The sequence below is a fragment of the Gopherus flavomarginatus genome, chromosome 12, assembly GCF_025201925.1.
Source record: "Gopherus flavomarginatus isolate rGopFla2 chromosome 12, rGopFla2.mat.asm, whole genome shotgun sequence".
Classification (NCBI taxonomy): domain Eukaryota; kingdom Metazoa; phylum Chordata; order Testudines; family Testudinidae; genus Gopherus; species Gopherus flavomarginatus.
This window is the reverse complement of record NC_066628.1, coordinates 52,005,742-52,033,386: the sequence shown is the minus strand read 5'-3', so window position 1 is coordinate 52,033,386 and position 27,645 is coordinate 52,005,742. Positions and strand designations below refer to the sequence as shown.

General features: G+C 55.3%; 2 protein-coding genes and 1 long non-coding RNA gene across 12 annotated transcripts; 2 read left to right on the top strand and 1 right to left on the bottom strand.

The window, feature by feature from the left end:
• The first annotated feature begins 278 nt into the window (after positions 1-278).
• LOC127032688 (uncharacterized) lies at positions 279-3,458 on the top strand. Its single transcript, XR_007768862.1, has 4 exons — positions 279-407; positions 1,927-2,379; positions 2,873-3,000; positions 3,385-3,458. It is a non-coding gene; the product is annotated as an uncharacterized LOC127032688 (long non-coding RNA).
• Positions 3,459-4,278: 820 nt separating this feature from the next.
• On the bottom strand, positions 4,279-19,678 carry HGS (hepatocyte growth factor-regulated tyrosine kinase substrate). 6 transcript variants are annotated; one of them, XM_050919940.1, is made up of 21 exons: positions 19,559-19,676; positions 16,928-17,012; positions 16,463-16,538; positions 15,745-15,837; positions 13,597-13,720; positions 12,673-12,725; positions 12,021-12,089; positions 11,662-11,786; positions 11,125-11,203; positions 10,900-10,998; positions 10,374-10,469; positions 9,939-9,977; positions 9,707-9,850; positions 9,293-9,506; positions 8,856-9,028; positions 6,849-6,989; positions 6,592-6,769; positions 6,380-6,513; positions 5,988-6,104; positions 5,554-5,649; positions 4,279-5,267 (listed from the first exon to the last, which is right to left on the bottom strand). In XM_050919940.1, the coding sequence occupies exons 1-21, from the start codon at positions 19,593-19,595 to the stop codon at positions 5,157-5,159; spliced, it is 2,283 nt and encodes a 760-aa protein (XP_050775897.1). In that variant the 5' UTR covers positions 19,596-19,676; the 3' UTR covers positions 4,279-5,156. The 6 variants fall into 6 exon arrangements, 1 of the variants encoding a protein (XP_050775897.1); XR_007768849.1 differs by adding an exon at positions 18,979-19,104 and having other exon boundaries at positions 5,170-5,267; positions 5,988-6,513; positions 19,559-19,665; XR_007768848.1 differs by adding an exon at positions 18,979-19,136 and having other exon boundaries at positions 5,170-5,267; positions 5,988-6,513; positions 19,559-19,655.
• Positions 19,679-19,738: 60 nt separating this feature from the next.
• Positions 19,739-27,587, top strand: ARL16 (ADP ribosylation factor like GTPase 16). 5 transcript variants are annotated; one of them, XR_007768859.1, is made up of 6 exons: positions 19,740-19,903; positions 20,974-21,031; positions 21,989-22,102; positions 23,298-23,413; positions 24,369-24,650; positions 27,374-27,587. XR_007768859.1 is itself a non-coding variant. In XM_050920075.1 (5 exons), the coding sequence occupies exons 1-5, from the start codon at positions 19,842-19,844 to the stop codon at positions 24,538-24,540; spliced, it is 516 nt and encodes a 171-aa protein (XP_050776032.1). In that variant the 5' UTR covers positions 19,739-19,841; the 3' UTR covers positions 24,541-24,802. The 5 variants fall into 5 exon arrangements, 4 of the variants coding, with proteins under 4 accessions (XP_050776032.1, XP_050776033.1, XP_050776031.1 ...); XM_050920075.1 differs by lacking the exon at positions 27,374-27,587 and having other exon boundaries at positions 19,739-19,886; positions 20,963-21,031; positions 24,369-24,802; XM_050920074.1 differs by lacking the exon at positions 27,374-27,587 and having other exon boundaries at positions 24,369-24,802.
• The last annotated feature ends 58 nt before the right edge of the window (positions 27,588-27,645 follow it).

The window sequence follows — 27,645 nt, the reverse complement described above, 5'->3', positions numbered from 1 at the left end:
GGCCCAGCCAGGCGTGGCACTGCAGGCCCTGCCCTCGGGGCTGCGCCCAGGGGACACGTGCTGCCTTGGGCAGCGTTCCCAGCCGCCTGGCCGGGCCCACAGAGACACGCTGAAGCCCTGAACCGTGGTAGGGCTGGGGCATGGCCACCCTGCTGGCCTCCCGTGGCTGGAGAATCCACACAGGCCTTTCCCCCATTTGTCCGCCCCCCCTAAGCAGCTGCTCTCCCGGTCAAGCGTCACTCAGTAATCTCCTTTGCCGTAATAAATCTAAACCAGCCCCGTCAGACAGGAGGCAGGAGCAGAAATCCAGGCAGCACCATTCTAGTGGAAGCCTCGGGACCTGTGGTCAGTGGCAGAAGATGGTGGTGTCTCCCATGGCAGAGAGGAATAAGGAGCTGATCCTGGAGGTACTAGCTGACTATGTGGATAATACAAGCCAAGCCTTTGGGCTGGAACTGGCTTCTGGGACTGGGCAACATGTGGTACATTTTGCCCAAGCCCTGCCTAATGTCACCTGGCAGCCTTCAGAAGTCAGCCCATCTGCCCATCTTATGTCTGGCCCTTCCACGAGCCCTGGGCAGAGGCAGGGACAGCACCCCACAGCATGGAAGCTGCTGGTGTCCCCATCCTGGCTGCTGACAGGCTGCCAGGGCCGGTGCTTCCATTTAGGGGACCTAGGCAATCACCTAGGGTGCCAGGATTATTGGGGGGCAGCATTTTGCCAGGGGGGCAGCACGCAGCTCCAGTGGACCTGCCGCAGGCGTGCCTGCAGAGGGTCCGCTGGTCCCGCGGCTCTGGTGGACTTCCCGCAGGCACACCTGCGGCAGCTCCACCAGAGCCGCGGGACCAGCGGACCCTCTGCAGGCACGCCTGCGGCAGGTCCACCGGAGCAGCGCGTGGGGCAGCAAAACGGCTGTGCGCCATGGGCGCCAAAAACACTGGCACTGGTCCTGCAGCTGCTGACTGCTTCCTACATGAAAGGATTTGCGGAGTTGAGGATTTCACTCCCATGGTGGTGGGGCTGCCTACAGCTCCAATCACAGACAGGGTGGGGAGTCTGTAATGAGGCACACAAAGTGCCCTGACCTGCTGTTCCCACAGCATTGCCAGCTCCTTTCCCCAGCCCACAGGAGGGGTAGGCCCCAGCTCTCAAACACTGCCACTACAGTCAGTGACAACAGGGGTCTGTCGGTGTTCAGCAGGGGATTGTGCTCACTTTGCCTTTGGAAATTGCACAGACCCTGCTAAATCCTTCTAGGCTGTTCAGGCTTAGGCTAGTAAAAACATATAACACCTGCAATCGGGGAGGGGGAGGGGGAGCGGAACATGCCATCTTGCAGTGACTCCCACCCCCATGGGCCTGTAACAGCTTTCACTGGGGTGACACAGTGGCCCCAGCACAGGACAAATTCCAAGGGCAAGGGGACACATCTATAGAGCTGGGGGGCTTAGGCTGCATGGCCCACCTCACTTGCAATTCTTCTGCAGCCGTATCCCTCCTCTTGCACTCCCTTGGGGGCAGCTGCCATGCTGGGTACTTCTTGGTCCAGGCATCAGTGCTTACAGCAAAACAGGGAGGGAGATGGTGTTTGCCCATAGTCTGGGTGAGAGCAGCCAGATGCATCCCCTACAAGGCCTCGCTTCCTGCCCCCTTGTGGCTTTTAATGGAGGGGGAAGGGTGTAACTGAATACACCTCTTCCCCCCTCCCCCCCCGGAATCAGCATGACAGCCACTGCCTGCACTGCAGGGTGATGCTGGCAGTACTGTGGCCCTGGCAGTAGCTAAATGGATCCCAGCCTGGCACCTCAGGGCAGCTCCTGCAGCATCCTCCATTGTGAGAGCAGGAGGCAGCAGCTGCTGTCTGGGTGCAGCACAGCACCAGACAGACACCAGCAGCCTCTCCCAGTTTACCTCTCTTCCTCCAGCATCTCTGCCTACATCAGAGCCATCAAGGTGCAGAACGTGAAGACGCCGCTGGCCATTGATGTTTCTCAGCCCTGGGACCAGTGGGCAGGCTTGAGCAAGGGCTGCTGCAATGTCATCGTCATCATCCATCTGCTGCACTTCCTTGCCCAAGGCCTGGAGGTGTGCATGTGTGGACAAACTAAGCCCTGCAGGGAACATAGGGGCACCACAGCAAGCAACCCTTTGTGGGAAAGACATCCTTCCTCCCACTGGCGGAAGGAGCCTGTGGCCCTTTCAGGCCTGCACCCCGCACCACCCCAAGGGATTACTGCTTGGGAGGAGCAGTACTGGCACCTTGTCCTGGGCTCAGCCCCCCAGTGCCCACCTGGATGACATCCTGCCTTTGCATTGCAGGGACTATTCCAGGGTGTGGGCCAGCTGCTGAAGCCTGGGGAGTGTGCCTGATCTATGGGGTAGGTATGCAGAATAGAATCCCAACCAGCAACCTCTGCTGCACGCCCCTCCCCCACCCCCCCCAGCAGCAGGAGGGTATTGTGTCTTTCCAGGAATCTGAAGCCCAAGGCCCCTTTGTGAACCACTAGAGAGGTCTTGGGACCCCTGCACGGTCTCCAGGAGCCTGTGTTTTCCCTCCCCCGAGGACAGGCTGTGCAATCTGCTGAGCAGTGTATGGGGAGGCGGGTCCCCAGAGCTCCACGCAGCTCCTCCAGCGAGGGGGCAGGCACTGGCTGCTATTGTCCTAGCCCACCCTGTATTACATCTTACCCCTCCTGTAGCCCTGCCTGCTGGATCTGGCAATGCCATGTCCAGACCCCATAGGAGAGGCTTGAAATCAAAAAAAGCCTATGGGTTAAACATCCATCAGCTGCTGCCCCCACCTCCTCAGGGCACGGAAGGGCGGACTGGGGAAGGTCAAGGAGCGACTCTGACTGCACTTCGTGCCTGCAGCCCTTTGCCATCAATGGGATCATCAGCCCTGAATGCAACATCCGGAGCTGGAGGAGAAGCTCCAGGAGAGGTGACGTGTGCCCCAGGAGCTGAATTCTTCCCAGGGGCTCCAGCAATTCTGCATTGTGGTAGGTAGGGGCTGGCCTGCCCCGTGAAAGCCTTGAAGGGGACAAATCTGCATCCAGCCCACAGGCGATGGGCTTTAGCCTGGACACATCATGTCCTGTTCCCAGGTGCAACTGTCTCCCCCACCTGGGAGAGCACAAGCCACCTGTGGCAGCTTCCCCAGGATGGGCTCCTACTTACAGGCACAGGCTGTGTTCTGCAGGAGGCTCTTCCCCAGGCAGCAAACCCATTTATATCCCAGGGCTGGCTGGAACTCATCACGTGGCAGCAGCTGGGGATGAGGCCAGCCCCACGCCTTGGAAAGTCCAGGGCAGGCATATCCACCCCAGAGACCGGCACGCTGCTCTGTGCCTCTCCAGCCTTCTCTTGTTTTTTTTGACTGGCAGGAATCCAGGCTGGGGGCTGTGGAGGAGCTGCGGCAGCTGGCCACCCCCAACGCGCTGCACCTCGAGCATATGGCAAGGTTCACTGTGGTGTGGGAAACAGGCAGGTTTCAAGGCTTGGGGCTAAGCTGCAGGGAGCTGCTGAATTGAATTGTACTTCCTATGAAAATGGGGGACTGGCAGCATGAGCAGGCTGTGGCAAACTTTCTCCAGCCACAGTGCTGCAGCTGGCCCCAGGCCCCACACCCAGCCCGCTGCACTTCAGCCCCCCTCCACACACAGAGCTCTACTCCAGCCCTGCAGCTCATGCCTGGAGGCCTTGGTTGCTTCTCTAAAGCCCTTCAGAAGCCTGGTTGTTCTGCATCTTAATGCCAGTTTTCCTCAATGCCAGAATACACCAACTGCCTGATTTTTCGGAGGAGGGATCTGGAGATGGCATAGGCCCAGCGGGGCTGCAGGATGTTTGAGCATGGCTGCCTGAAGCCAATGGGATAGGGACACCCAAGAATAAATTGCTTTTAAATTAATCTGTCTCTGCCATGGGCTGAGGGTAGCTGCTCCCTGGGGCCTGCACAGAGGCCAGCAGCCTAGGAGTAGAGAGCAGTGCATCCAAGCCCCTGCAGAGCGAGAGGCCCAGGCAGCCCAGGCTGGGATGCTCCTTCTCTTCAGGCTGACCCTATCTGCTCTTATGCACATCTGGGGGCAGGAGGAGTGGCCCTGCTGCCCTATCCAAAGCCAGTGAACCTCACTCTGCCAAGCCTTTGCTTGGCACCGAAGGCATCACCACTGGAGCATGTTACAGCCCCACTTCACTGCCTGCCAAGCAGCCTTCCACCAAACCCCTCTGCAGTGGCCCTGCTCTCACAGGAACAGCAGCACCAGGCCCAGAGCAACAGCTCTTTAAATACATTTTATTGTCACTGTTTCCATTCTGGCTACTCCACCACTACATATGAGAGATGAGTGTTCAAAAAGCAGGGAGGGCCAGGCTCCCAAGGAGGGGGTGGAGGATATGGGCATAGGGCATGCGGAAGGGCCTGAGCTCCCAGGAACATGGAATGCAAGCACAGGGCCAGGCTCCCATGGAGGGGCAGGGGATCAGGGTGGAGGGTGCAAGTTGTGGTGAGGGGCTAAGGCTCCTGCTGGGGCAGAGGAGGAGCCAGCCGTGGTGCACACTGTGCAGAGGGATAGTGGCAGAAGCCAAGCTTTGTGCACAGGGGCAGCTCTGCATCAGATCTCATTGCCCCCTTTGTTCTAGGGTCAGGGCAGCAGCGAGTACTTGGGGCATGATTAAGTCTCTCGCCTGCTGCAGAGCAGGGAAGGGAGGCCCTGGCCTGTGGCATTACTGCTCACTCTCCTGGAGCTCTTCTCAGGCCTGGCTCCCAGTCACCATCCTGCCCACAGAGCCCTGGGGGGAAGCCCAGCAGCCAGGCTGCAGCCTCTGCCTTGCAGAAGTCTCTTCCTGAAGGGCCAAGCACCCATTCATTCTCCCTGTTGAGGTGGGGACGGGTTTCACTTCCAGCAACCATGGTCCGTTTCAGCCAGGTGGGGACAGCACAGGGAAAAAGCCACAGGGAGCCAGAGCAGCAGGGAGGCCCCTGCCAGGCCAGGAGGGTGCATGCCAGCTGGTGGGGCCCCAGGGTCCCACCCTCCCCTTGAGTAGGGCCATTCCACAGGGAAGGGGACAGGGAAGAGACAGAAATGGCTAGTTAAGTACATAAGTAAGTAATTCCTGCAGACAATAGTGTTACACTGGGCAACCCCCCTCGCCAAGATCAGTCAAATGAGATGAGCTGGGCCTCGCCACTGCCCTGGGCCTGCTGTACCTGCGACGGGGCCTGCTGAGGTGGCTGCTGCTGCTGGGGGGGCCCTCCAGGGGGCGGCATCTGGAACAAACCCTTTGTTAAGAGGCAGTTCTCACTTGGCACCCCCCTCCCCCACACCTTACCCAGAGGTGGCGGCACAGGGCCCCAGCTGGTCACTTGCACCCATGCCCAGCCCCCAGGTGAATACACCTGGATCTGGAGGTCTCAGCGCCTTGCATGGGGGAGGCAGGGCCACAGCCAAGGCTCCTGGTGATAAGGGGGGGTATCAGGGCAGTTTGCAACCAACTGCCTGGGGAGGGAGCTGAAGTGAGGGTGACACAGAGATGCCGGGTTCATGCAGACTCACCTGCTGATACATGGGTTGCTGTCCCGAGAGGTAAGTCTGCTGGGGTGGCAGGCTGCTCACAGCCGGCTCCTGCCCAGGAAGGGTTGACATGAGGCCCTAGAGTGGGGGCAGGGGAGAGCAATCAGAGTGGCCGCCAGACCTCTGCCCCTTACCGAGGGGGCAAAGACCCCCAAGCTCCCAGCCAGGCCCAGTGGGCCCACGCTGCCAGGGACCTGGGGCTCAGAACAGCAGCAGTGAAGGGGCAGGGTATGTCTCCTACATGGGTCAAGGGGATACAGAAAATCCAGCCCTATCGCCCTTCCCCCACAAGTGCCAGCCGAGGACTCATTCACCCTCGCTCCCTGGCTGGTAAGCAGCCTCCACAGCAACCAACACCCAACCCCAAGCCAGGCTGCAAGAGGGCACCGAGCTGTTCATCCTTGGTGGGTGCTCACCTGCATGTTGTAGGGCTGGTAGCCCATGGAGACAGCCTGGCTCCCCATGTAGCCCATGGTGCCAGACTGGGGGGCCTGCGAGATGGCAGGGATGCTCTGTGACTGGGACGCAGCGTTCTACAGGGAAGAGCACAGTGTGAGCATGGGGCACTCCAGGCAGCCACGCAGCAAACCCCCAGCACCCTCAGGGTCCAGGGAGCACCCATCCTACAGGGGACACCAGGGGAGACCCAGGCAATCTGGGACTGATCCCCACCCCCACTGTGCGGCAGGGGATCCCGAGAGCCTGGGAGGGGACAGCCTGTGCCACCCACTGCAGAGTCCTGTGTTCCAGATTTACGGCGAGTACGGCACACTGCGAGCGAGGGGGACCCAGCGCTCTGCTCACTTGCCTGGTAGCCCTGTGTCGGAGTCGGCTGATACGAGGAGTAGGCTGGGTTGGTGGTGGGAACCACCTGTCCTTGTGGCGCTGCCTGCCCACCTCCTGCTCCTGCCTGGTACACGTAGGCATTCACCATGTTGGGATCTGGAGCAGAGAGGGCACAGTGAGGTGACTGCTGCTGCATTCCAGTCCTGCCTACCTCTGCTTGGCCCAGGCTCTCACCTGCCCCTGCAACAGGCATCGGTGCGTAGGGGCCAGTGCTGCCTGGAGCTGGCTGGTTCATGTACACACTGTGCATGGGAGAGCCCTCCACAGAGCCTGCGGGGCTGAAGGTGCCTGGGAAGCTGGAGGGACCAGATGGCTGGTAGATCACCCCTCCTGCTGCTGGCATGGCCTGGAGCTGCAAAAAGACGACAGCATGAAGGGGAGCGTTCTGGGGGGAGTGCTCATGGGAGGGCTCCCTGGCATGGCTGCTGTACCTGGGCATAGGGCAGAGAGAAAGCTGGCATCTGGGCTCTCATCTGGATGGTCTGCTTTTGCTGCTCCAGGCGCATCTGCCTCTCCTTTTCCTGCTCTTGCAGCCGCTGGATGGCCAACTGTCGCTGCATCTCCAGGTACTCCTGCAGGGAACGGCACCACCACACACCTTAGGAGCCTGGCCATGCAGCTCATACACCAAGGCCAACCCCAGAGACTCCATCCGCTCCACAAAACAGTGCTGCCTCCAGCCACCCAGCCCAGGGCACAAACTGGAACAGCTGCCATGGCCACCAGCAAGCAGGGCCGTCCTTAGGCATAGGCAACATAGGCAGCTGCGTAGGGCACCTGAAAATTTGGGGCACCACTGGGTCTTAGTGTCCACCCTCTTGTTTTCCTATCCCTGTTCTGACCCTTCCTGCAGGCTCCCACAGATGGCTGCTCTAGCCTGGTGAGTCTTCCTTGGGAGGGAATCTAGTAGTTAAAAGTGAAAAAACCTCCAGCCTGCCAGACCTATTAGCACAACATTGAAACTGTTAAAGAGACATTCAAGGGGTAATAAAGCCATTTAACAGGCATTTGCCAACCCCAAGGTATATACTGACAGGTTTCAGAGTGGTAGTCCTGTTAGTCTGTATCAGCAAAAACAAGGACGGAGTCCTTGTGTCACCTCAAAGACTAACAAATTATTTGGGCATAAGCTTTTGTGGACTAGAACCCTTTTCATCAGATGTCCACGGAAGCTTATGCCCAAATAAATTTTTATACTGTCAGTTTCTGACTTAACTGACAAAAACAGTTGTGCATTAATGTAATATTTACACAGAACATGTCAGTCTACAGGACCTTAGTTTAAAATCTGCTTTAAAAATATTTCATTAGTGAGCTGGTGAAGATTATAAAATCACATTTCTAAAAAATGCTTGCATAGAGTTTTAGATGCACAATCATCTTTAGCCTTAAATGTGTGGATCTTCACACATAGTTTTTAAAATAAATCCTTCAAAAGACCTCCCTTATCTAAAATACACATTTTAATTACTATAGTTAAAAAAAAGTGCTTCCAAGTCTTCCTGTCCTTTCTGTCCATCCCTTCACCACCTCTCCCCCCACTCCCTACTGAAGAGAGCCCTTAAAGGGACAACAGTCCTTCCCTTCCAGATAGCTGGACAGAGTTCCCTTTCTTTATTTCTGACTATTCGACAAACTAGTTTTAAAAGAACCCTCCAGCAAAATCAGTACCTTAGTAAGACAAAATCCTTGTTATACATAAAATCTTTGGAAACATATTTTTTTAAAGTTGGTGAAATTTCATAACCATGTCTCTTGTTATGGCGATCACACAAAGTAAATTACTGTTCCCTTTTTCTAAAAGCAATGAACATTGTTATGAACACACTAAACCTCTCTGATTAATTTAAAAGAATGTCTTTGTTTCAGTGAGTTAAATATGTAGTAATCTGGAATGCTGTCTTAAGATTTGAGTACATTTAAAATATAAATTCAACTTAGAAATACTGATGAAGAAAATGTAAAACAAAGACGAGCTGCATCATGTATTCCATTATATGTAATGTTGTATTCAGCAGGACAGCTGATTCACCCTTACTATGAAGTTTTTGCAAATAAATCTCTGACAAACTTCAGGGCATATCAAAAAACCTGTGACTGACATTTTTTATTCCCAAATTTTAGTGCTTTTAATTAGGTACTTTCTTCATGTCCATTCTGCATGAGGGAGAGTGCATGGAAGTCTCTGCAGGGAACTGTGACTCTCCGCCACCATGAGGCAGGCTGGGCATCTCATTATCCTTTGCTGTCAAGTCCCTCCTCCCCCTCCCCCACCAGGCTGTGAGCTTGGGCTGCCATCCGGCATAGGGGCACCAGTTTAATAATACTGCGTAGGGCCCCATAAATTCTAAGGACGGCCCTGCCAGCAAGCCCTGGGAATGGCCATGGCACGATGCCTGCCCTCCATGAGGCACCTGGAAAAGGCTTCCCTGCCTCACCTGCTTCTTCTGTCTCATGATCTCCAACTTCTGTGCCAGCTGGATTTGGCGCTGGCGCTCTGCCTCCTCGGCCGCCCGGCGCAGCTTCTCGCGGTGCTCATCCCGCAGAGCATTCAGGGCCCCGCGGGCATCCCGGATCTGTGCCAGCTTATCCTGCAGGCCCTCATAGTACACTGGGGAGAGAAACGCAGCATCAGGCTCCTGTAGGGCAAGGCAGCATCCAGGCTTGCTATCTGCTGAGCTCACCCAGCCCTAAGCACTAGCTGCCTCCAGATAGAGCAGGTGGCCCCCAGCCAGACCTGAGATGGGGTATGCTCCTCCAGAGAGACCCCCCCACCATCCCAGGCAGTCTCCACACAGTCCCAGAGAGCTGCTCACAAGCCATTGGCAGGGAGCAGTCGTGTCCTACCCCGGGGAACAGAGCAGAAGCCACCTACACCTGCGCTCGTCCAGCTGGTTGAGCAACTCTAGCAGCTGGGGATGCATGTTGTTGATGGACTGGAAGAGGGAGAGCACTGCTGAGTCATTGGTGATACTGCGGCCCCGCATGTGGTTGCTCTTCATACGGTTGACGAAGGTGGTGACGGCATTCTGCAGAGCCTTCAGGAACTGCTCGTGGTTCTCCTCAGACTCGCCGTTCTGGTACTGCTGCTGGAGACACGGCAGCACAGTCAGCCCCTGAGCCCTTCCCTCTCAGGAGTGGGGATCCACAACCCACACCTAGACCGGAGCCGGACTTGTGCTTCATGACTGGGGCGAGGCTGGTGCCAGGCAATTGCCAGGGAGCACTTATTCAAACCGATCCCGCCAGACCTCAGAGAGATGGGTGTGAGATCGGGCCCCTATCTTACCTCCACAACACCGAGCGGGATGGGATGAGCTTCCCCAGGCTGGGCAACTGGCTCTGAGAGGGACAGTGGAGCAGATGGAGTGGGGCTCTTGCGAACCTCCTCCTGCTTCTTCTCCCAGTAGTTACGGTTCAGGTACCGAGCCAGCTGCCGGGAAAAGCAGAGGGAGAAGATCAGCGCCCAAGCCTGACTGGGAACCAGCCTACGCTGTGCGCCAGAAGGGCCTTGTCCTTACCTCGGGGTCGATGTCCTCAGCCAGTGGAGCAGAGGAGTTCTGGGGAGAAAGAGAGAGGAGGGGGGGACGTCAGATCTTAGAGACACACGGGGACTCCACAGCCCACTACACAACTCACTGCTATGACAGATACCCTGCCCAGACCTGTGCATATCCTGCCACCCAGTGCCAGGCAACACCAGGAGTGCAGAACTGGGAGGGACAGCAGGCACTTCTTTCTTCCTTCAGCCAGGGGGTGATTCACCTCCTGTCCATGCAGCAGAGGAATAGTGCACCCAGTGTTTAGAGCAGGGTCTCCTGGGTGCCCCCAGCACAGCAGTGTTTTTTTCAGTGCCATGCTCTCACGGCTTTAGTTCCCTCTGAACAAGGATTTACCCCGGTGACCTGGCAGAGAGATCTGGGGGCACGGACCCAACAGGGCAGCTGTGCACTTACCACAGGGGAGGAATAGAGGGTGCTGACTGGGGGTGCGGACGAGGTGACAGGCGTGGGCTCAGCCTTCGGGTACACAGAGTAGGTTGTTTTCTGTCTCTGCAGAGGGAGGTACAAGATCAGCCCTGAGAACTATCCAGCTCAACGGCACGAGACAAGCCTGGCTTGGAGGGCGAGGCACCTTGCACGGGCCAGGCCCAGCCACTGCACATTCATTAGCCATTGGGAGGCAGGAGCTGCTAGTGTCTGCATGGGGTCTGCACATCTAACAACTGCCAGGCCCTGCCCCAACTGGCATGATCAGCACCAGCCCTCACTATCCTGGTGAAAGAGACCCTCACCCCAGACCCATGGGAGGGATTAGACCTGCAGCGCAGCACACCCCTTGACCCACTATGCACCAGGGAAGGGCTCCATCCAGCCCAGGGCTGGGGACCGGCTGGTGCAATGTCCACAGCAGCAATCTGCCAGAGGCTTGAAGAGCATCTAGGCAATGCTCCCTCACGCAGCCCTAGAGCTGGGTACAAACCATCCTCTCCTTCTCCTCGGCCTCCGACTGCGAGAGGGCGATGGCCAGCTGGAGCTCCTCCTCCTCCTGGAGGGCCGTCTCATCACGCTTCGGGGGCAGCTGCAGATGGAGAGGGGGGCTGCTCAGTTGGACAGTGAGCAGGAGGAGAAGGGAACTGCTGGGGCTAACCCTGCCTGCAGCCCAGTTCAGACCTCTGGCAGGCAGGACAGCCAGCCAGCCACTTACCTGAGACTGCTGAGAAAGGGGGCTGGTCAGGTACTCGGGTGGCAGCTCAGTGGTGGCAGCAGTTTTGCCCTCAGCTTTCCTACAATCAGATAGAGGTGACAGTAGAGACCAGGGCCTACAGGCAGCATTCCTGAGCCCTGCCTGGCCGCATCCTGTCCCAGCCCCAGTGAGGGCCATGGCCCTACTCCACCCCAGCCCCCATCCCGGGGCACAACATGCCCTCTCCCCCCATCCCCAACGAGGAGCACAGCTTCCAGCTACCAGTCAGTGGATGGGGGCAATGGAGGCAGCAGAGCCAGTCCTTGGCGTCAGCTGTACACTCCCATCATTGAGTGCGATCTCCTGAATCCCTCCCATCTCCAAAGGGGCAGCTCTCCTGCCAGGCTGCCCAGCCCCTGGGGAACCCAGCTCAGAGAAGCTCCACTACACGGGGCTGAGGTGACCCTTCCTTGCTCCAGAAGGCAGGCCCCATGCAAACCAGCAGCCCCGGCTGCTCCAACCCACGTGCGGTGTGCAGAACCCCCTGGAGATACTGACTTGTTGAGGTGCTCGTAGCAGGGCTCACACACCCGCACCTCCTTCTCAATGCCAAACTTGGGGATGGTGGAGTACTTGGAGGAGCACTTTCCACAGAAGATCTGCCCACAGGCCCGGCAGTGATGCTGCAAACAAAGAGAGGGATGAGGTCAGCCTTGGCAGCTGGTACTAGGGGGCACCCTCCCAATACCAGGGCTGTGTCCCTCCATGACCATTGCACAGGGTGCTTGCTGACCACCTTCCCCTAAAGCTCAGCTTCCCAGCCAAGCCCACACTGCGGGGCAAAGGAGGAGGAGACCAAGTCCCCAGCGGTGTCATGCAGGGAAGGGAATTAAAGAGGAATAAGCAGCAGCACCCACCTTGCGGGTCACGACCCCAAACTGCACTCGACAGCGGTGGCACTCTTCAGCATCCACCCAGTCAGGAGCCTGCCACAGAGCACAGAAACCTGCATAAGGAAAGGACCAGGGCCTAGCACCCAGAGCCCTGACGCTGGCTCCAGAGAGCCTCTCGAGCGGCCACCCTGGAGCTCCCACTGGCTAGCCCAAGCCAGGCCATTCCCTGGAGGGGGGAGACTCCCGCAGCAGGAGGCGCTCTCCCCTGCAAGTCTGCTCTGTGGCCACTGGCGCAGAAGTGAGTCACAGTCAGATGCCCCTGTCCTGAGCCAGTGATGCCCTAGCATGCTGGGCAGGAGCCCTGGGCAAGCCACAGGACTAGGAGGCTGCCCTCGTGGGATTTCTGATCTCTATGTGCTCTGGGTTGGCCCCCTGCCAGGGCAGGCCCGGGGGATTCAGCACTTCCTTTCCTGAACTGTGTCTCCTGCCCCAGGGCTGGCTGCACCCTGGTGAGGTGTATAGAATCCAGGCAGTTGTACAACACATGGAAGGTGCTTTGGGATTCTGGGATTTGATGTTCTTTGACCACCAGTTGAAGGGTCGGACAGAAATGACAGCAGCAGCCCCCTTCGTAATGCCAGAGCTCCTGCCTAACGCTCTGCACTGGGGAGCTCACCCTTTCTGCAGCAAACATGGCATCACTCTCCTTGAATTCCGGGAACACGTGACCTGCAGGAAGAGTGGAACAACATCTCACTGTAAAGTGGGGTCCCACTAGACTGGAGGCAGTGGGCCCTAGTGCTCAGAGCTGGGGACAGAGGCAGGGCTCCTGGGTTCTAGTCCCCACTTTGCCATTTGTGCAGGAGTTCTAAGCAATCACTTAACCTGAGCTACAGTCACCTGCCTCACAGAGGAGCTGGCAGAGCGAGTGTCCGTACATCGATAAACAGATCCTAGGGCATCCCTCTGCTCCCAGGTCTGGCTCAAGTCTACTCCAAATGCAGAACACAACCCCAGCCACACACACTCAGATTAGGCAACTGGGACCCTTTGGTAAAACATATGTTCGAAGCCTGAGATTAGAGTGAGAAATGCAGCATTTCCTGCCAGGATGTGACTCCCACAGATTTGCAGCCACTCATCCCAGGCAGAATCAGGGGAGTTAATGCCCAAAATCACAGGCACTGCCTTCCAGTGCACCCAGCGCTTTGGGGAAATCCAGACACACATCCAAGTTCTCAGCTGCCCAGCCCAGGAACGGAGCCATTCCCAAGAGGATGTGCTCATTCCTAGGGGAACATTCCAGCTCTGGCTTCCAGGGACCTTCTGCCAAACTACATCATTCCTAGTGGGTTGCAGGGCCAGAGTGAAGCAGCCACCTGGTAGAGGCTGCTCAGCAACAGGAACTGGATTCAAATCACCCCAACAGGTCCATCAGTAGCAGGGAGGCCACTGTGTGTAAACCCGTCTGTACAAGCCCTTCTCCCACACCTGGCTCGTACTGCTGCCTGCTCCCTGGCCCCCCATGGCTCATCCTCTGTGCTTGGCTGTCAGCGCAATGGGAGACTCACCTGCCCCTTTTTCCTCACAGAGTCCTTACCTTCCACCTTCAAGATCTGGTAGGTGTCCTGCACCACCTTATACTTGGGCTCATTGCGGAAGGCGTGAGCCCAGGCCTGGATCAGGTACAGGATCTTATTGCGAACGTTCACTTCCACTTGTCTCTGCACAGAGGGGAAAGCATCTGAGCCCAGCACAGGCTGTTGCTGGGGCTCTTTGTCCCAGCATCCCCCAGCTCACAGACACTAACTCCAGTTCACAACCCCACCCTGTCAGGAACACTCCAAACATACCCCAGGCAACAGGAGGAAATCCTGATCTTCAGCAGGCAGGAGGCGCTGCAGCTCAGGAAGCTGCAAGCAGCTCCGCACTGCCTGTTTCAGTCTCAACCAGCCTCCAAGAGGGGCCCTGCCATCAGCTGATCATCACCAAATCACATGACTGGCTGCTCAGGGGAAATTCCCTCAGCAAGCAGAGAAGCAGATTCCAAGCACTCTCAAGCTTCACATTCAATTGTGGGACGCTCAGTACAGGTTTGTAGAGACATCTGCAGCTCTGAACTCAGACAGACCTGAGAGGAGCCTGCACCACAAAGAGTGACGGCAGAACCCCCAAGCCAAGGGGCCACCCAAGTTACTTCAGCAGCAGTCACGGATTCAGAAGAGTGAAAGTCCCTAAAGTAATGCACAAGAATGCACCTCGTGCATTTAGGGAGCTCTGCGCACAGCTCACATAAGAACCTGAGCAGAATCAGAGACTGCTGATTTGATCCTATATTTGGGAAGCTCAATACCTACCCGAACACCCCTCTGAGCAGTCCATGAGCCTGCGTTCAGTATGGTGTCAGTCACTAGAGAGGCAGTGACTGTGACATAACAGATGCTTTGCATTAGCAACCCACGGAGCCCAGGGTACACGAGTGCCTGGCCAGACAGAAAGCACCCTTGAGGAGAGGCTGCCACAGGGCTCAAATGGACCGACTCAGAGCCCCTCATTTGCACAGGTCTGGGGAACCCCAAGTGTACAAGCACACGCGCCCCGCCCCCAGCATAGACAGTGTGCTCAAGCCGCACTGAACTCTACGGTACCAGGGCTGCCAGAAAACCAGCCCCCGCCACCTACCTTAGTGGCTGCCACTGTAAATCAAGAGAAGCCAGGCTCAAGGCAGCAGTTACTATGTCAGACCAGATCTAGCTGAACTAGGCCAGAGTCTTCCTAGGAAGAGGACAGTAGGAGAAGAGACCCCTTGACAGAATTAGCAATGCTCATACAGGAGCTGCTAGACATGGCCAGTCACCTGCCTCGGCTAGCAGTCAGTGGTAGATGCTACAGAGGAAGGAGTAAAATCCCTTTACTGAACTCAGCTGTGTACTCCTGTCCCACTGTGTGCCTTGGAGATGGGGCAGGAGAATGTCTTGTCTCCCCCCCCAGCTGGAGAGGTGCTTGTGCCCCAGAATGCGAGAATCAAGAGCCCATGTAAGCATCATTCCACCAGTGTCACTGAACATGTTCTCATTCATACCAGCACCTAAGCTTAGTTCTGACTCTTGCTCGGCTACTGGCTTGACATCGACATCCTACAGCAGCTCGTCCCATAGATTAGTTACGCTCAGAGTAAAGGGATTTCTTTATCCGTTTTAAACTTTCCATCTCATCTTGGGTTATGGGAAGAGAGCTCACATCCCCCTCCAGCACCTCTTCCTACGAAGCCCCCAACCTTGTGCGTCCACCCCCACAGATGGGTATTTTCACTCGCCTTCGCTGGCTCTGACTAAACCAAGCCCAATACCAAGGTGAGGACTTGCCATCAAATGGCCCCCAAAGAGCAGTGTAGTATGTGCTGCAGTGTTAGCCATCATTCCTTCCGCAGCCTGACAGCAGCTTTGCTCTCAGGACACTCCCTCCCCAGCAGCTGGTTCCTGGAGCTGCCCATGATCCTGCATGAGAAATTCCAAGTAACACAGACCCTGTGGTTCACCTGAGCAGTTCAGCTCGCTCCTTCTGACATGGATTCTACACAGGGGCTCCCCACTCTGCTTCTCCCATGTCCTCCTGCTGCCCCATTTCCAAATCCCCAAGGGCCTCTGTGTTAACTGACCTAGAAAGATGCTGCATTTACAGTTTCAGTGCCTCCACCTTTCTCCCCCAACCCCATCCAGAGGAAAACAAATGAGCAAGATGCTTCTACCTTGAATAGTTCCTTCAGCTCCTCCATAGTCTGTTTATTGGCCACCTCATCGTGGACTGTCTGGCCACAATTCTTGACCACAGACTCCATGACCTGCAAGGAAAAATAACTAGATTAGATTAATACCCACAGCCCCCTACAGAGCCCAGGACCAGCAGCATGAGAGCAGAGTTGCAGCGTGGACTGTGCCTGGCTGCAGGGCACTGTAATCTGCACACAAGCCAGGGGCACCACCTAACCCAGAGCACTTTGTCCCAACTTCAGTCAGAGACACATCTGCTACTTCCAAAAGCCTGGCAGCAACTTGAACTGGGGGTCTTGACTTTTTGGTAATAGTAGGGTCACACTTTAATGTAGAGATATAACAAGAAACACCCCCTAAACTTACTGGTGGCCTTTGCCTCCCTGCCATTTAGGATCCCACAATGTCCCAATTGCAATTAAAGTAACCACCTGCTTGGTAGAGCAACAGCATGACAGGATTTCATGTCTTTTTTTAGAGGTTTAATTCAGTATGGCAGCTGGAAATAAAGAAACAGGGTCAGCAGATGACAGGCCATGGGTGGAGGCCCTCCAAGCTACAGCATGAGAGGAGGGTGAGCTCTGCACAGCTGTCAGCAGCACTCCAGGGGGGGCAGTCTGCATAGACTTCATTCCTGAGCTACGCGTCACTAGAGGCCTGGAGAGACTTCATTTTGCTGGATTGGCTTCAGGTTACCTCTAGTGCATAGAGAGCCACATGGGGGTTCTTGTCATTAACTTTCTTCTTGATAGCACCGACGGCATATTTAGCTCTGGAAAAAGAGAGAGAGCATACACATTTTTCAGGCAGATGAGAACCTGCAGGAACAGTCCACTAACCCCATCCTTGCAATGGGAAAGAACACAATTTATGGCATGGGCAACTCCAGAGGCCAAGCAGAAAAAGAGGAAGAACAGTGATGTTCAAGGCCCATTTTCTCTCAGGATCCCAGGTCGAACATGAGCTGCAGCTTCCCCAGTCAGGAACATTATCTCAAGATGCTGAATTGCATTGTCACCTGTCCCACATAAAGTAACAGCCTGGGTGGACCAGTGGGCTGACCCAGGGTGCCTAGGCCTATGTTCTTAGCCTTCATGCAGTGAGCAGGGAAGAAAAGGATGTCAATGCTTAGAGCGTATCAGGAAGCGATATGGCACTTACTGAGTGTCTCCCTGACGAATCATATCACAGATCTGCAGGATGGATTCCCAGTCTGTCTCCAGCAGAAGCTGACTGGTAGCTTTATCTGCAAGGAATTGAAATATCCATTAGCTAGTTTGGAACTGGCCTGCCTCTGTTTCACCCTCTCAGTTATATTCACATAGGAGATCTCACTTGGATTAGTGACTCCCTGTCAGTCATTCAGACCCTGAGACACTCAGTAACTGCACAGATTCTTCGCAATCCCTGGTATTTTTGTGCTGCTAATCAGAACTGCTTGGCTTCTCCCAAGTCACCTGAGGTTTCAAGGTGCCTCTGGTTTCAAAACCCATACAGCAAAACAAAAGTTGTTCTTACACATCCACTCACTGTGAGTAAGTACAGGGTTTTTATGGTGCTCCCTCACCAAAATTGACCTGCTCCTCTGAAAATGTAAGGACTCAATTCCCAAACTTGTTACACTTCAGTTCGCAGTAAGTTTTTAGGAACAAGTTATGACCCCCCCAGCTAGGCCTATGAAGCTGCAGAAAGAGGTTCCTAGGTACTGCTAGTATAACTCAGGATTTATATTTCTGTACCTATCTAGGTTTCTATGTGGCAGTCTTACCATCCCATCACTGCAGCTGTCCAAGCTGATGTCCATAACCCACTAACAAACTCCCATCCCACTCTCAATCTTTCAATCATAGTTATTTTCAGGTTTGTCAAAGGAATGATTTAGACACCAAACCAAGCCCCTGTTTATCCCACAACAGCTACACTCGTTTTTCTAGTTAATATTTTATGCTTCCCGAGTGTATCACACCCCCTGACATAGTTCTGAACCTCCCACTCTGCTACCAGACTATTAGTCACATAGCAGAACCTGATCTTTAACAAGGTGGGCTTTCCAAGGTAAGGGAAAAGCACCTGGTCTAAAAGAGAGAACAAAGGGGACAGAAACCAGAGGTCTCATTCTGCCATGAGCATCAGGAGCTGCTTTCCAGCACTGTACTGGAATAACCATATACCTGCTCACAGGTAGTGTGGGAGTCAGGTGTCAGGCTTGGTTGTGGGGCAGCATGGTGAGATACACAAACGCGGCCCACACTGATGCATTGGCTGGAGTCATCTGTTATGAAGAGCAGTGAAATAATTGATGTTGATCTTTAAATCACTGTCATGGGACTTCAAGTGAAAAAGTGATTCCATAAGAATGACCATACTGGGTCAGACCAAAGGTCCATCCAGCCCAGTATCCTGTCTACCGACAGTGGCCAATGCCAGGTGCCCCAGAGGGAGTGAACCTAGCAGGTAATGATCAAGTGATCTCTCTCCTGCCAACCATCACCACCCTCTGACAAACAGAGGCTAGGGACACCATTCCTTACCCATCCTGGCTAATAGCTATTAATGGACTTAACCTCCATGAATTTATCCAGTTATCTTTTGAACCCTGTTATAGTCCTTGCCTGAGGAGGCTGTGAAGGCTAGGAGTTCCACAAGTTGACTATGCGCTGTGTGAAGAACAATTTTCTTTTATTTGTTTTAAACCTGCTGCCCATTAATTTCATTTGGTGGCCCCTAGTTCTTATATTATGGGAACAAGTACATAACTTTTCCTTATCCACTTTCTCCACATCACTCATGATTGCATACACTTCTATCATATCTCCCCCTTAATCTCCTCTTTTCCAAGCTGAAAAATCCTAGCCTCTTTAATCTCTTCTCCTATGGGAGCCGTTCCAAACCCCTAATCGTTTTAGTTGCCCTTCTCTGAACCTTTTCTAATGCCAGTATATCTTTTTTGAGATGAGGAGATCATACGCAGTATTCAAAATGTGGGCATAACATGGATTTATATATGGGCAATAAGATATTCTCTGTCTTATTCTCTATCCCTTTTTTAATGATTCCTAACATCCTGTTTACTTTTTTGCTTACCACTGCACAGATGTCTTCAGAGAACTATCCACAATGACTCCAAGATCTTTTCCCTGATTAGTTGTAGCTAACTTAGCCCCCATCAGATTGTATGTATAGTTGGGGTTATTTTTCCCAATGTGCATTACCTTACATTTATCCACATTCAATTTCATTTACCACTGTGTTGCCAATCACTTAGTTTTGTGAGATCTTTGTGAAGTTCTTCACAGTCTGCTCTGGTCTTATCCCTGTGCAGAGGGCTCTCCCGAGAGCTGGAGGAGGACGATGGGGCGAGGAGAAGAAGCTGGTACAGAGTTAACCCCGCCTTGGTCAGGCTCAGGCTCAGGCTCGAGAGCTTGTTTTGCGCTGTGCCCTCGGGGCAGGTACTGGGCCCCTCTCAGAGGGAGAGGCCAGGGCCAGGCCGCCGAGATGGGGGTGTGATTCACCCCCAGCTAAGCCCCGCAGGGGCTCGGGTCTGCGCCCAGCCCGCCGATGGCCGGAGGCTCGGAGTGACCCAGGCCCGACTCCCTCGCCAGCTGCCCCGGGGAAGCTCCATCGCGGCCCCAGCCGGACTCCGAACCCAGCCCCCCGGGCCGCACAGACCCAGCCCCGAGCGCTGCCCTGGCCCCAGAGCCTGCGGGGGCATCAGCGCCCGGGGGGGAATGCCCCGGGGTCGAGGGTCAAAGGTCAAGTGCCGACTCGCGCGCACCCCGGGACCCCCAGTACCTAGGAGCCGCTCGAAGGTGCCGCCGCCTCTGCCCATGGTGCCCCCGAAACCCGCCAACCCGGCTCCGCTCGGCCTCAGATCGCCACAGGCCGCACTTCCGCTTCCGCCTTCCGCTAGGGGCGGGGCTTCCTCTGAACGGGTCGTGGTTGGATACCGGGAGATCAGAGAGACAGGACAACCAACCAGTGAGCGCTCAGCTCCTCTGCTGCATCCGCCAATGGAAGCGGGCAACGCATCTCCATGGCAATGGCCTGGCGCTGAGGGCCCGGGCCCTGCTACCCCATGTACCTGCTGCTTGGGGCCTCGGGCGTGGGCAAGACCCTGCTGGTGAAGCGGCTGCAGAATATCCTGGCCCCGCCCGGGGAGACCCTGCCTCGGCCGCAGGAGTCTGGGGGCGGGGGGTACCCGGAGCGGGGGGCGTGTTCCCAGGGGGTGTCCGGAGCGGGGGGGTGCCCGGAGCGGGGGGGCGTGTTCCCGGGGGGTGTCCGGAGCGGGGGGGGTACCCGGAGCGGGGGGCGTGTTCCCAGGGGGTGTCCGGAGCGGGGGGGTGCCCGGAGCGGGGGGGCGTGTTCCCGGGGGGTGTCCGGAGCGGGGGGGGTGACCGGAGCGGGGGGGCGTGTTCGCCGGGGCTGGGCGGGGGGTGCCGGGGGGGGCGTGTTCCCGGGGGGTGTCCGGAGCGAGGGAGGGAGCTGGGCTGGGGGTACTGGAGCGGGGGGCGTGTTCCCGGGGGGTGTCCGGAGCAGGGGCTGGGCAGGGGGTGCCCGGAGCGGGGGGGCGTGTTCCCGGGGAGGGGGCTGGGCGGGGGGTGCCGGGGGGGCGTGTTCGCCGGGGAGGGGGCTGGGCGGGGGGTGCTGGGCAGGGGGTACCCGGAGCGGGGGGGCGTGTTCCCGGGGAGGGGGCTGGGCGGGGGGTGCCGGGGGGGGCGTGTTCCCGGGGGGTGTCCGGAGCGAGGGAGGGAGCTGGGCTGGGGGTACTGGAGCGGGGGGCGTGTTCCCGGGGGGTGTCCGGAGCAGGGGCTGGGCAGGGGGTACCCGGAGCGGGGGGGCGTGTTCCCGGGGAGGGGGCTGGGCGGGGGGTGCCGGGGGGGCGTGTTCCCGGGGGGTGTCCGGAGTGAGAGAGGGGGCTGGGCGGGGGGTGCCGGGGGGTGGGGAGGCGGCGTGTTCCCGGGGTGCCCGTTCGCGAGACGGGGCAGCAATGCCTGGCTCTAGTCTCTGGCTAGCACCATGGGGTCCCTGGGGAGGTGCTGGAGCACTTGGAGGGGGGTTGAGAGCCATTGAACCAGACTGTAACCCCGTATACATGGAAACCTCCTCAAGCCGGGGTGGGGGGGAGCGCTCCGAGCTCCAGCCCCTGGGCGACGCAGTGTCTGGTGATGATCTTCCTTCCCCCCTGCTCCTTAACAGCTTCCTGCACAGCTGTGCTCCAAGGATGGGTCCCGAGAGCTTGGGGAGCCTCCCCCCACACTGCCCACGGTATGACCGGGCGGCGCTCTGGCTCGCTGGGCCTGTCTGCATTTCACAGTGTCAGGGTCTTCGGTGCCGTTTGCTGACCCAATGCGGCCAAGGCTGAGTGCTCAGTCGAGACCAGACCCCAGGACTTCTGTCCAGCACCGTTCAGCTAGTTGTACATCAACTTTATGAGGGGCCAGGCTGCTGCTCTCTGGGTGGGTGGGTGGGTCAATGTGAGGCAGTGGGGCCAGGATTTTGTTGCATTTGTGTTAGTAAGGTGTTAACAGAGCCAGGGAGACTCAGCCGGGCTAGCGGCTACACAGAACAAAAGGCCATCTCGGAGGAACCTGCATGCGTCACTGCCTCAGAAGACATCAGCAGAAACCTTCTGATGCCAGTTCAGCCAATGTTGCTCCACTTGGTCAGTCCCAGGGAAACCCATCTCTATGTGACACCCCCTTAAACCCTGAATGGTGGGTGGGGCCCCTGCAGGTGACTGCTGACTGAACTTCTGCTGGGAAGTTTCTTCCCATAGCTGCCACTCTTCTTTGATTTACTGTAGCCTTAGTAATCCAATCCAATCCTCTTCCTTTTACAGGTTCTCCCTTATGAATAGGGCAGTGTCATTTGCAGCACACCTACCCCCATGCCGTAGTGCTCTTTCACAGCATAGACAGGCCCCAAAGGGTCACCTTTTTAACCAGCAGCTCAGTGATGTACTAACTGGAGATGTCAAGTATCAGAGGGTAGCCGTGTTAGTCTGGATCTGTAAAAGCAGCAAAGAATCCTGTGGCACCTTATAGACTAACAGACGTTTTGGAGCATGCTCATGCTCCAAAAGCTCATGCTCCAAAACGTCTGTTAGTCTATAAGGTGCCACAGGATTCTTTGCTGCTTTAACTGGAGATGGACTCGGTTGTGAGGAACACAAATGTCTCTACAGAGACTGACTCTGGCTGGTGTTGTCATCTAACCTTGCAGGTGGGCACAAATCTAACTGACCTTCTGATCCAGAAGAAGATCACGATTCGGGAGCTGGGGGGCTGCATGGGCCCTATCTGGCCTAGTTACTATGGAGACTGCAGCTCTGTCCTGGTGAGTGCAGATCCCTTGGGTCTGGATTCTGAATGTGACCTTTTCCTGGCCCATCACCAACATCTAACCCGACACTCCATTGACTCAGGGTACATTGGAACTGCCTTGCACTGCATGTAGAGGACTGATTGACCCACCATATCTGAGTAATGATAACAGCTCCCTCTGGGAGAGGGAGATACATCTCATTGTACAGCTGGGCAGGCAGAGGCACAGAGAGAGAGGAAGTGACTTTCCCAAGACCCCACAGCAAGTTAATGGCAGAATGAAATAGAACCCAGGAGTCCTGGCCATGCTCAGACCACGCTGCCTCCTGTCACTGTGTAAAGTTCTTTGCATTGTAATACTCACTTAAAGGGAAATCACTGGTGTTTAGACATAATTAGGCCTGGCAGAAATAGATTTTTTAAAAATCATTTCAGCAGATATCACTGTTTATTTTTAAGCATTTTTTTCAAATGTTTATTGATTTAAATTTTCACAATTGGAGAAAATGGGGGTAGAGGGGTCAGACAATTCTCTGAGTCTCTCACATTCTCAAGCAACATTTTTCTTACTTTGCCTATCTGTAAATTTGACTTATCAATGGAAATAATTTTTCACCCATTTGTGTGTACAGTGAAATCGACATTTACTGACACTTATTGAAAAATCTGATCCTTCCACAGTAGCACAGGTCCTACTCCTCCTGCCCAAAGTCCTCGAATGAGTGGAAATGGCCATGGAGTGAGGGAACGCCTCACCTCAGGGCCAGACTCTTCACTGGCCTTCCATTTTTCATGCCTCAGCTTCTCCCTGCAATTTATCACTCAGGGCTCATGAGATCCCTCTGGATCACCTTGTGGGCTTGATTCTAATCTCTCACCCGTTTTGCAGCAGGGTGACTCCATCACCTCTAGCTGTGCTACTCCTGAGCAACTGGGGCCCTGTGTGTTTATAGGCATGGCTGTGGGGGGCCAGATAACCATCAAGTGGTCTGTGGAGTGAGGCTCCAAATCCAGGGAAGGGCCCCCAGGCCCTAGAACTCTACACCAGGGCCTCTCACTTACGGGGGTTCACTTCATTTCCCTTGTGTTTTAATCTCCTCCCACTCCCCGTTCTGGAGCTGGTCTGTGGGGTAACCCGCATCTCCCAAGCGACTGCCTTACATTTTAATTAATTCCCCACCTGGATCTTTCGCTCTGCTTCTTCCCAGTTCATGATTGATGCAGCTAACCCCACCCAGATCTCTTCATCCTGCGTCCAGCTCCTGTCACTCCTCTCCGCAGAGCAGCTTGCCTCGGCATCCGTCCTGATCCTGTTCAATAAGATGTAAGGCAAGGATTCCTCCAGGCTGAAAGTGATCAGTTTCCATGGGGGAGGGCAAAGGGAGGAAATCTGGGACTCCTGGTGCAGTCACTTTTTGCCTATATCATCATCTGCAGCCAAATAAATCCCTGAGAGGTAGGTCGGCTGGGGGGAATGCTCTACCTGTTTCAGATTATCCATTTCACCTGGTTCCGCTGAGGGCCCTCTGTCATCCTAGAGTGACTAGCTGCAGCACTAGAGGTGCTGCTTCAGTTTTCGCAACCTGTCTTTGTAATTAAGTCCAAACATTCTTGCATTGAAGAATATCCCTTTAAATAACAGAACAAATCCCAAACAAGGAAGGAGCTTCCACTCAGGTCCTGAGTCCAACTCCTAGCTCCAGAGTTGGAGATTCCTTGTTCACAACACACCTCCCCCAAGCTCTCCTCTCCAGATCTGGAGTACTGGTCTCACCAGTCCTTCTGCCCTTAACATAGAATACTACCTCAAGGCCTTCCCAGTGCTCCCCAGAGCTCTCACCAGTCCCTTGGCTAACATAGCATAAAGATCTCACCCAGGTCTACTCCCTGTAGCTGGGATTTGGCTCTCATCCATTTTCCCATGATTTTATTGGGAATGCTCCCCTTGTTTCTTGCCTAGAGTCTCCTTTGTCCAGGAGCCCCCCACCTTGCTGGGTTCCCTTCCTTACTGAGTTCTGGCTATTTTATTACAGTCAGGTGCACCCCTAACTGAGGACTAATCAGCCACACGGGCAATCAGTTAACCCCAAGGCTGGCTGACCAGCCTTAGTTGTGGGTAAATTGGCCCTAATACTCTCTGAAAGACCAGTCACCCTGTGCAGCCCCTCGCAGGGATGGCTCAACAGAAATTCCAATTGCTCTAAGTTGGGTCACTGATGGTTTAGCACAATCTCTATCTCTCCCTCCCTCCTTCCCTCCCTCCCCAAATGTGACTCCAGTGACCTGCCCTGCTACATGTCCCTGGTGGAGATGAAATCACTGTTCCGGATTCAAGATATCATTTCCTGTGCTAACCAGCCTATCACTGTGGTGGAGACCAGCGCCCGTGATGGCACAGGGCTGCCCGACGTGCTGCAATGGCTTCGTTCCACTCTCAGGGATCCCAGCTGAATTTGCTGTGTCCAACTTTGGTGTTTCCTTCCAGCTGACGGGGGCTGACTCTGACTCCAGGCAGCTCACACCTACTCTGTGACCAAGACTAGGATCCAGGAGCAGGAGAGGTAGCTGAGCAGCAGTCTCACCAGCCCTCCATCTGAGAATGAGAGCAGGGGGGCAACAGCAAGACAGAGTGTGCTCCCAGCAGGTTGGTGGTAGCAATGGAGCTGCCCCAGACCTTTGTTACCTTGAATTGCAAAGTAAACTGTGCATTCAAGACTTTCTCTCATTCATTCCAGACTGAGAGTCAGCCTGCTTGCCCCCTGGGGTAGGAGGAATGTACTGCTGGGGGGCTGGGATGTGCAGAGACCACAGCCTCATGTTTACTAGAGTACCTTTGTCCCATGACTCCCCTGTCCTTTGCAGCCTTGTTGATGGAGCGCCCCACCCCACCTTTTCCTGCTTTGACTGCTGGCCCTGTGCTGCTCCTAGGCTAGGAGGTAATAGGCCTGCCCACTGGAGCCCATCTGCGGGCAGGAGCTCTGTGGCGGGGTTTGTTAGTGATTCAACATTGCTATCAGTTTATTAAAGAGCAGAGTGTAATTCCCTTCTCCCTCTGGTTTAATGCCATGTCTTTCGCCACTTTAGTCTTCTTAGTGATATACAAAACTGTTGTTATAATGCCCCAGAAGGTGTGTGAGGGGCTTCCCAGATGCACAGGTCCCTGCCCCAAAACTTCAAGTTGGTTAAGTAAAACAAGGTGAGTTTATTTACATATAGCAAAACCAGCCAATCTGCACAAGACTCCAAACCCATATCCAATAGACCAAACTTGTACTGTTTGCATTGCATTGGCACTGAAGGGCCCCCCTGTGCTGGGTGCTGTACCAACAGCTAGGAAGAACAGGTCCCACAGCAGAAGCATTTACAGTCTAATGTAAAGCCACCTCATGCCCACTCTCTGCATTTCCAGTACAGCAGGCTGTAGTCCCACAGTGCCAGACACACAAGAGCTCCATTTCTGTGTAAGGGGAAGCATCTGCCCCCAAGTGAGGAGGAAGAGTCTGGTCTTAGGTGGGAGCATACAGTATGCCCTCGCTCTAATGAACCCCTGGGAATCCAAGCCATCTGGTCATTATAGCTAGGGGCTTGTTATAGGGAAAGAGCCCTGCTGGGAGGGGCTGACACCTCAAGTCCCGCAGCAGAGCTGAGAGCTCCTCTAGTCCCGGAACCACAGCTGGCGCCCTGGGGCCAGAGGAGCAATCTGCCCGGCTGTAACCCCAGGGCAGGCGGAGCTCTCTGCCCCCCGGGCAGGGCTGGAGGTGGGATCCAGGGACCAGGTTTGCTATTGTGAAGGGCGTTATAGTGTGGGCGTACTATACTTGGTGATCCTTGTCCAGGGAGGTGGGGCTTGGACACTCCACATCCCTCCTGAGGGGCAGTTTGTGGAAAGAGAAGAGGTCTCACTCCAGCTCATGACAGTTTCTGGTAATGGGGAATTCACAGTTGGGTGTCTGTCACTGACCATCTCTGAACTCAAGGTGTCCCCAATGGCTCTGTGAGCTACGGTATCCCCAGAGAGTGCCACTGGCCAAGTCAGAGCTGTGAGTGTTAGATTAGGTGGGAAGCAGCATCACCAGCTAAATGTCTGAAGGGTGCGAACAGCTGGGAGGCAGTGGAATTGTTCCCAGGGGACCCATGCAGAAAAACACCGGGGAAGGAGATGATATTAAGAAAAGGAAAAGTTGGGAGATGGGTCAGGCTGTGGAACAGCCCCCCCAAGCGAAGGGCTGGCTGAAACACGAGGGAATGTGCAATCAGAAGCAGTTATGTATTGGTCCCTGGGGGATGGACTAGCTGGGGCCCAAGATGGCAGCTCTGTTGCAGGAAGGGACTTGTTCTAAATGGAGCCTCCCACAAACACTAACAGGCTCCAAAGTTAGTGCAGCCTCCTGTGTTGGTGCAATAGGCTAGGAACTGGGATCTGAGTGGAGAGCCTGGACCCAGGGGCTGCATCAAAGCCTTAGCAAGTCCCCTTTGTTTCTCTTTTCTCCTCAAGGGTCAGGAGGTGGCATAGGCTGAATTACCAATCAAACAGCTTCAGAGACACATGAGCTGTGCCTCCCTCTACCCTAGTCCTTATCCAGTTAGATGCTGGGGGGCATGCTCCCTTCAGCACACAGACCCTGTACACCACTTGCAAGCAAGTATATGGGAGGAGCAGGGCTGCGGGGTGTCCCCGTAGCACATGCACTCTGGGTGGGCTCTGCTGCTGTGGGCTGTGTTGGATGGGGAAGTAGAACCAGAGCAGCCTGTGACCCCTGTAACAGCCCCCAATCAGGAGGGTGCCTGAGCTGCACAGAATGCCAGCCTGACTCCCCCACCACTGCCACACTCAGTCACTGGGGATCGGAAAACTGTAATGGCTTGGCCTTGGACTGTCTTGACTGCAGTTTCTGAATAAGATTTGCTTTAATTTTTGCCTCGATTTTACCTGTTAAGTCCCTTTCTATGGCTTCATAGTTTAGAGGGGGTGTCCTTGTTGACCAAACCCCCTCCTCCACCACTCTGGTCCCCAGCATGAGCTTGCTCAGGGACTCCACCTCAGCGCAGTTCTCATACTGCCACTTGTCCCCATTTGTGGGGGCAATGGGAAGGGCCGGGGGCCGAAAGTTCACATTCCTAAACATTTGCTGACACTTCTTACAGGGTGACTTCTCCTGATACTTTTGTTCTTTAACATTAAATTGAAAGGCCTGGCTCCACACCTCCTCAGGGAAGGTGATGGCCGGGCCAGTGACCCCGTGATGCACTGCATAGGCCATAGCCTTGTGCCATGTTTTTTCAGAGGACAACTTGATCATGATGCATCTTTCATGGCGCCCTTTACATGAGAGGGCGGTGCCATAGAAGCGTTGGAGATCAGCACCACCCTGGGCATCATCGTAGAAGCAGCAAGTGATAACTGAGGCTGAAAAGGTGAACTCAGTGGCATGCAGCGCATGAGGTCCCTCCGGTGATTCATTCCACAGTTGCACATTAAAGCTCTGCAGGAAGCTTGTTAGCTCCTGGATGGTAGTGAAACGTTTCACTTCCGTCACCTGGGAACATACATTAGTC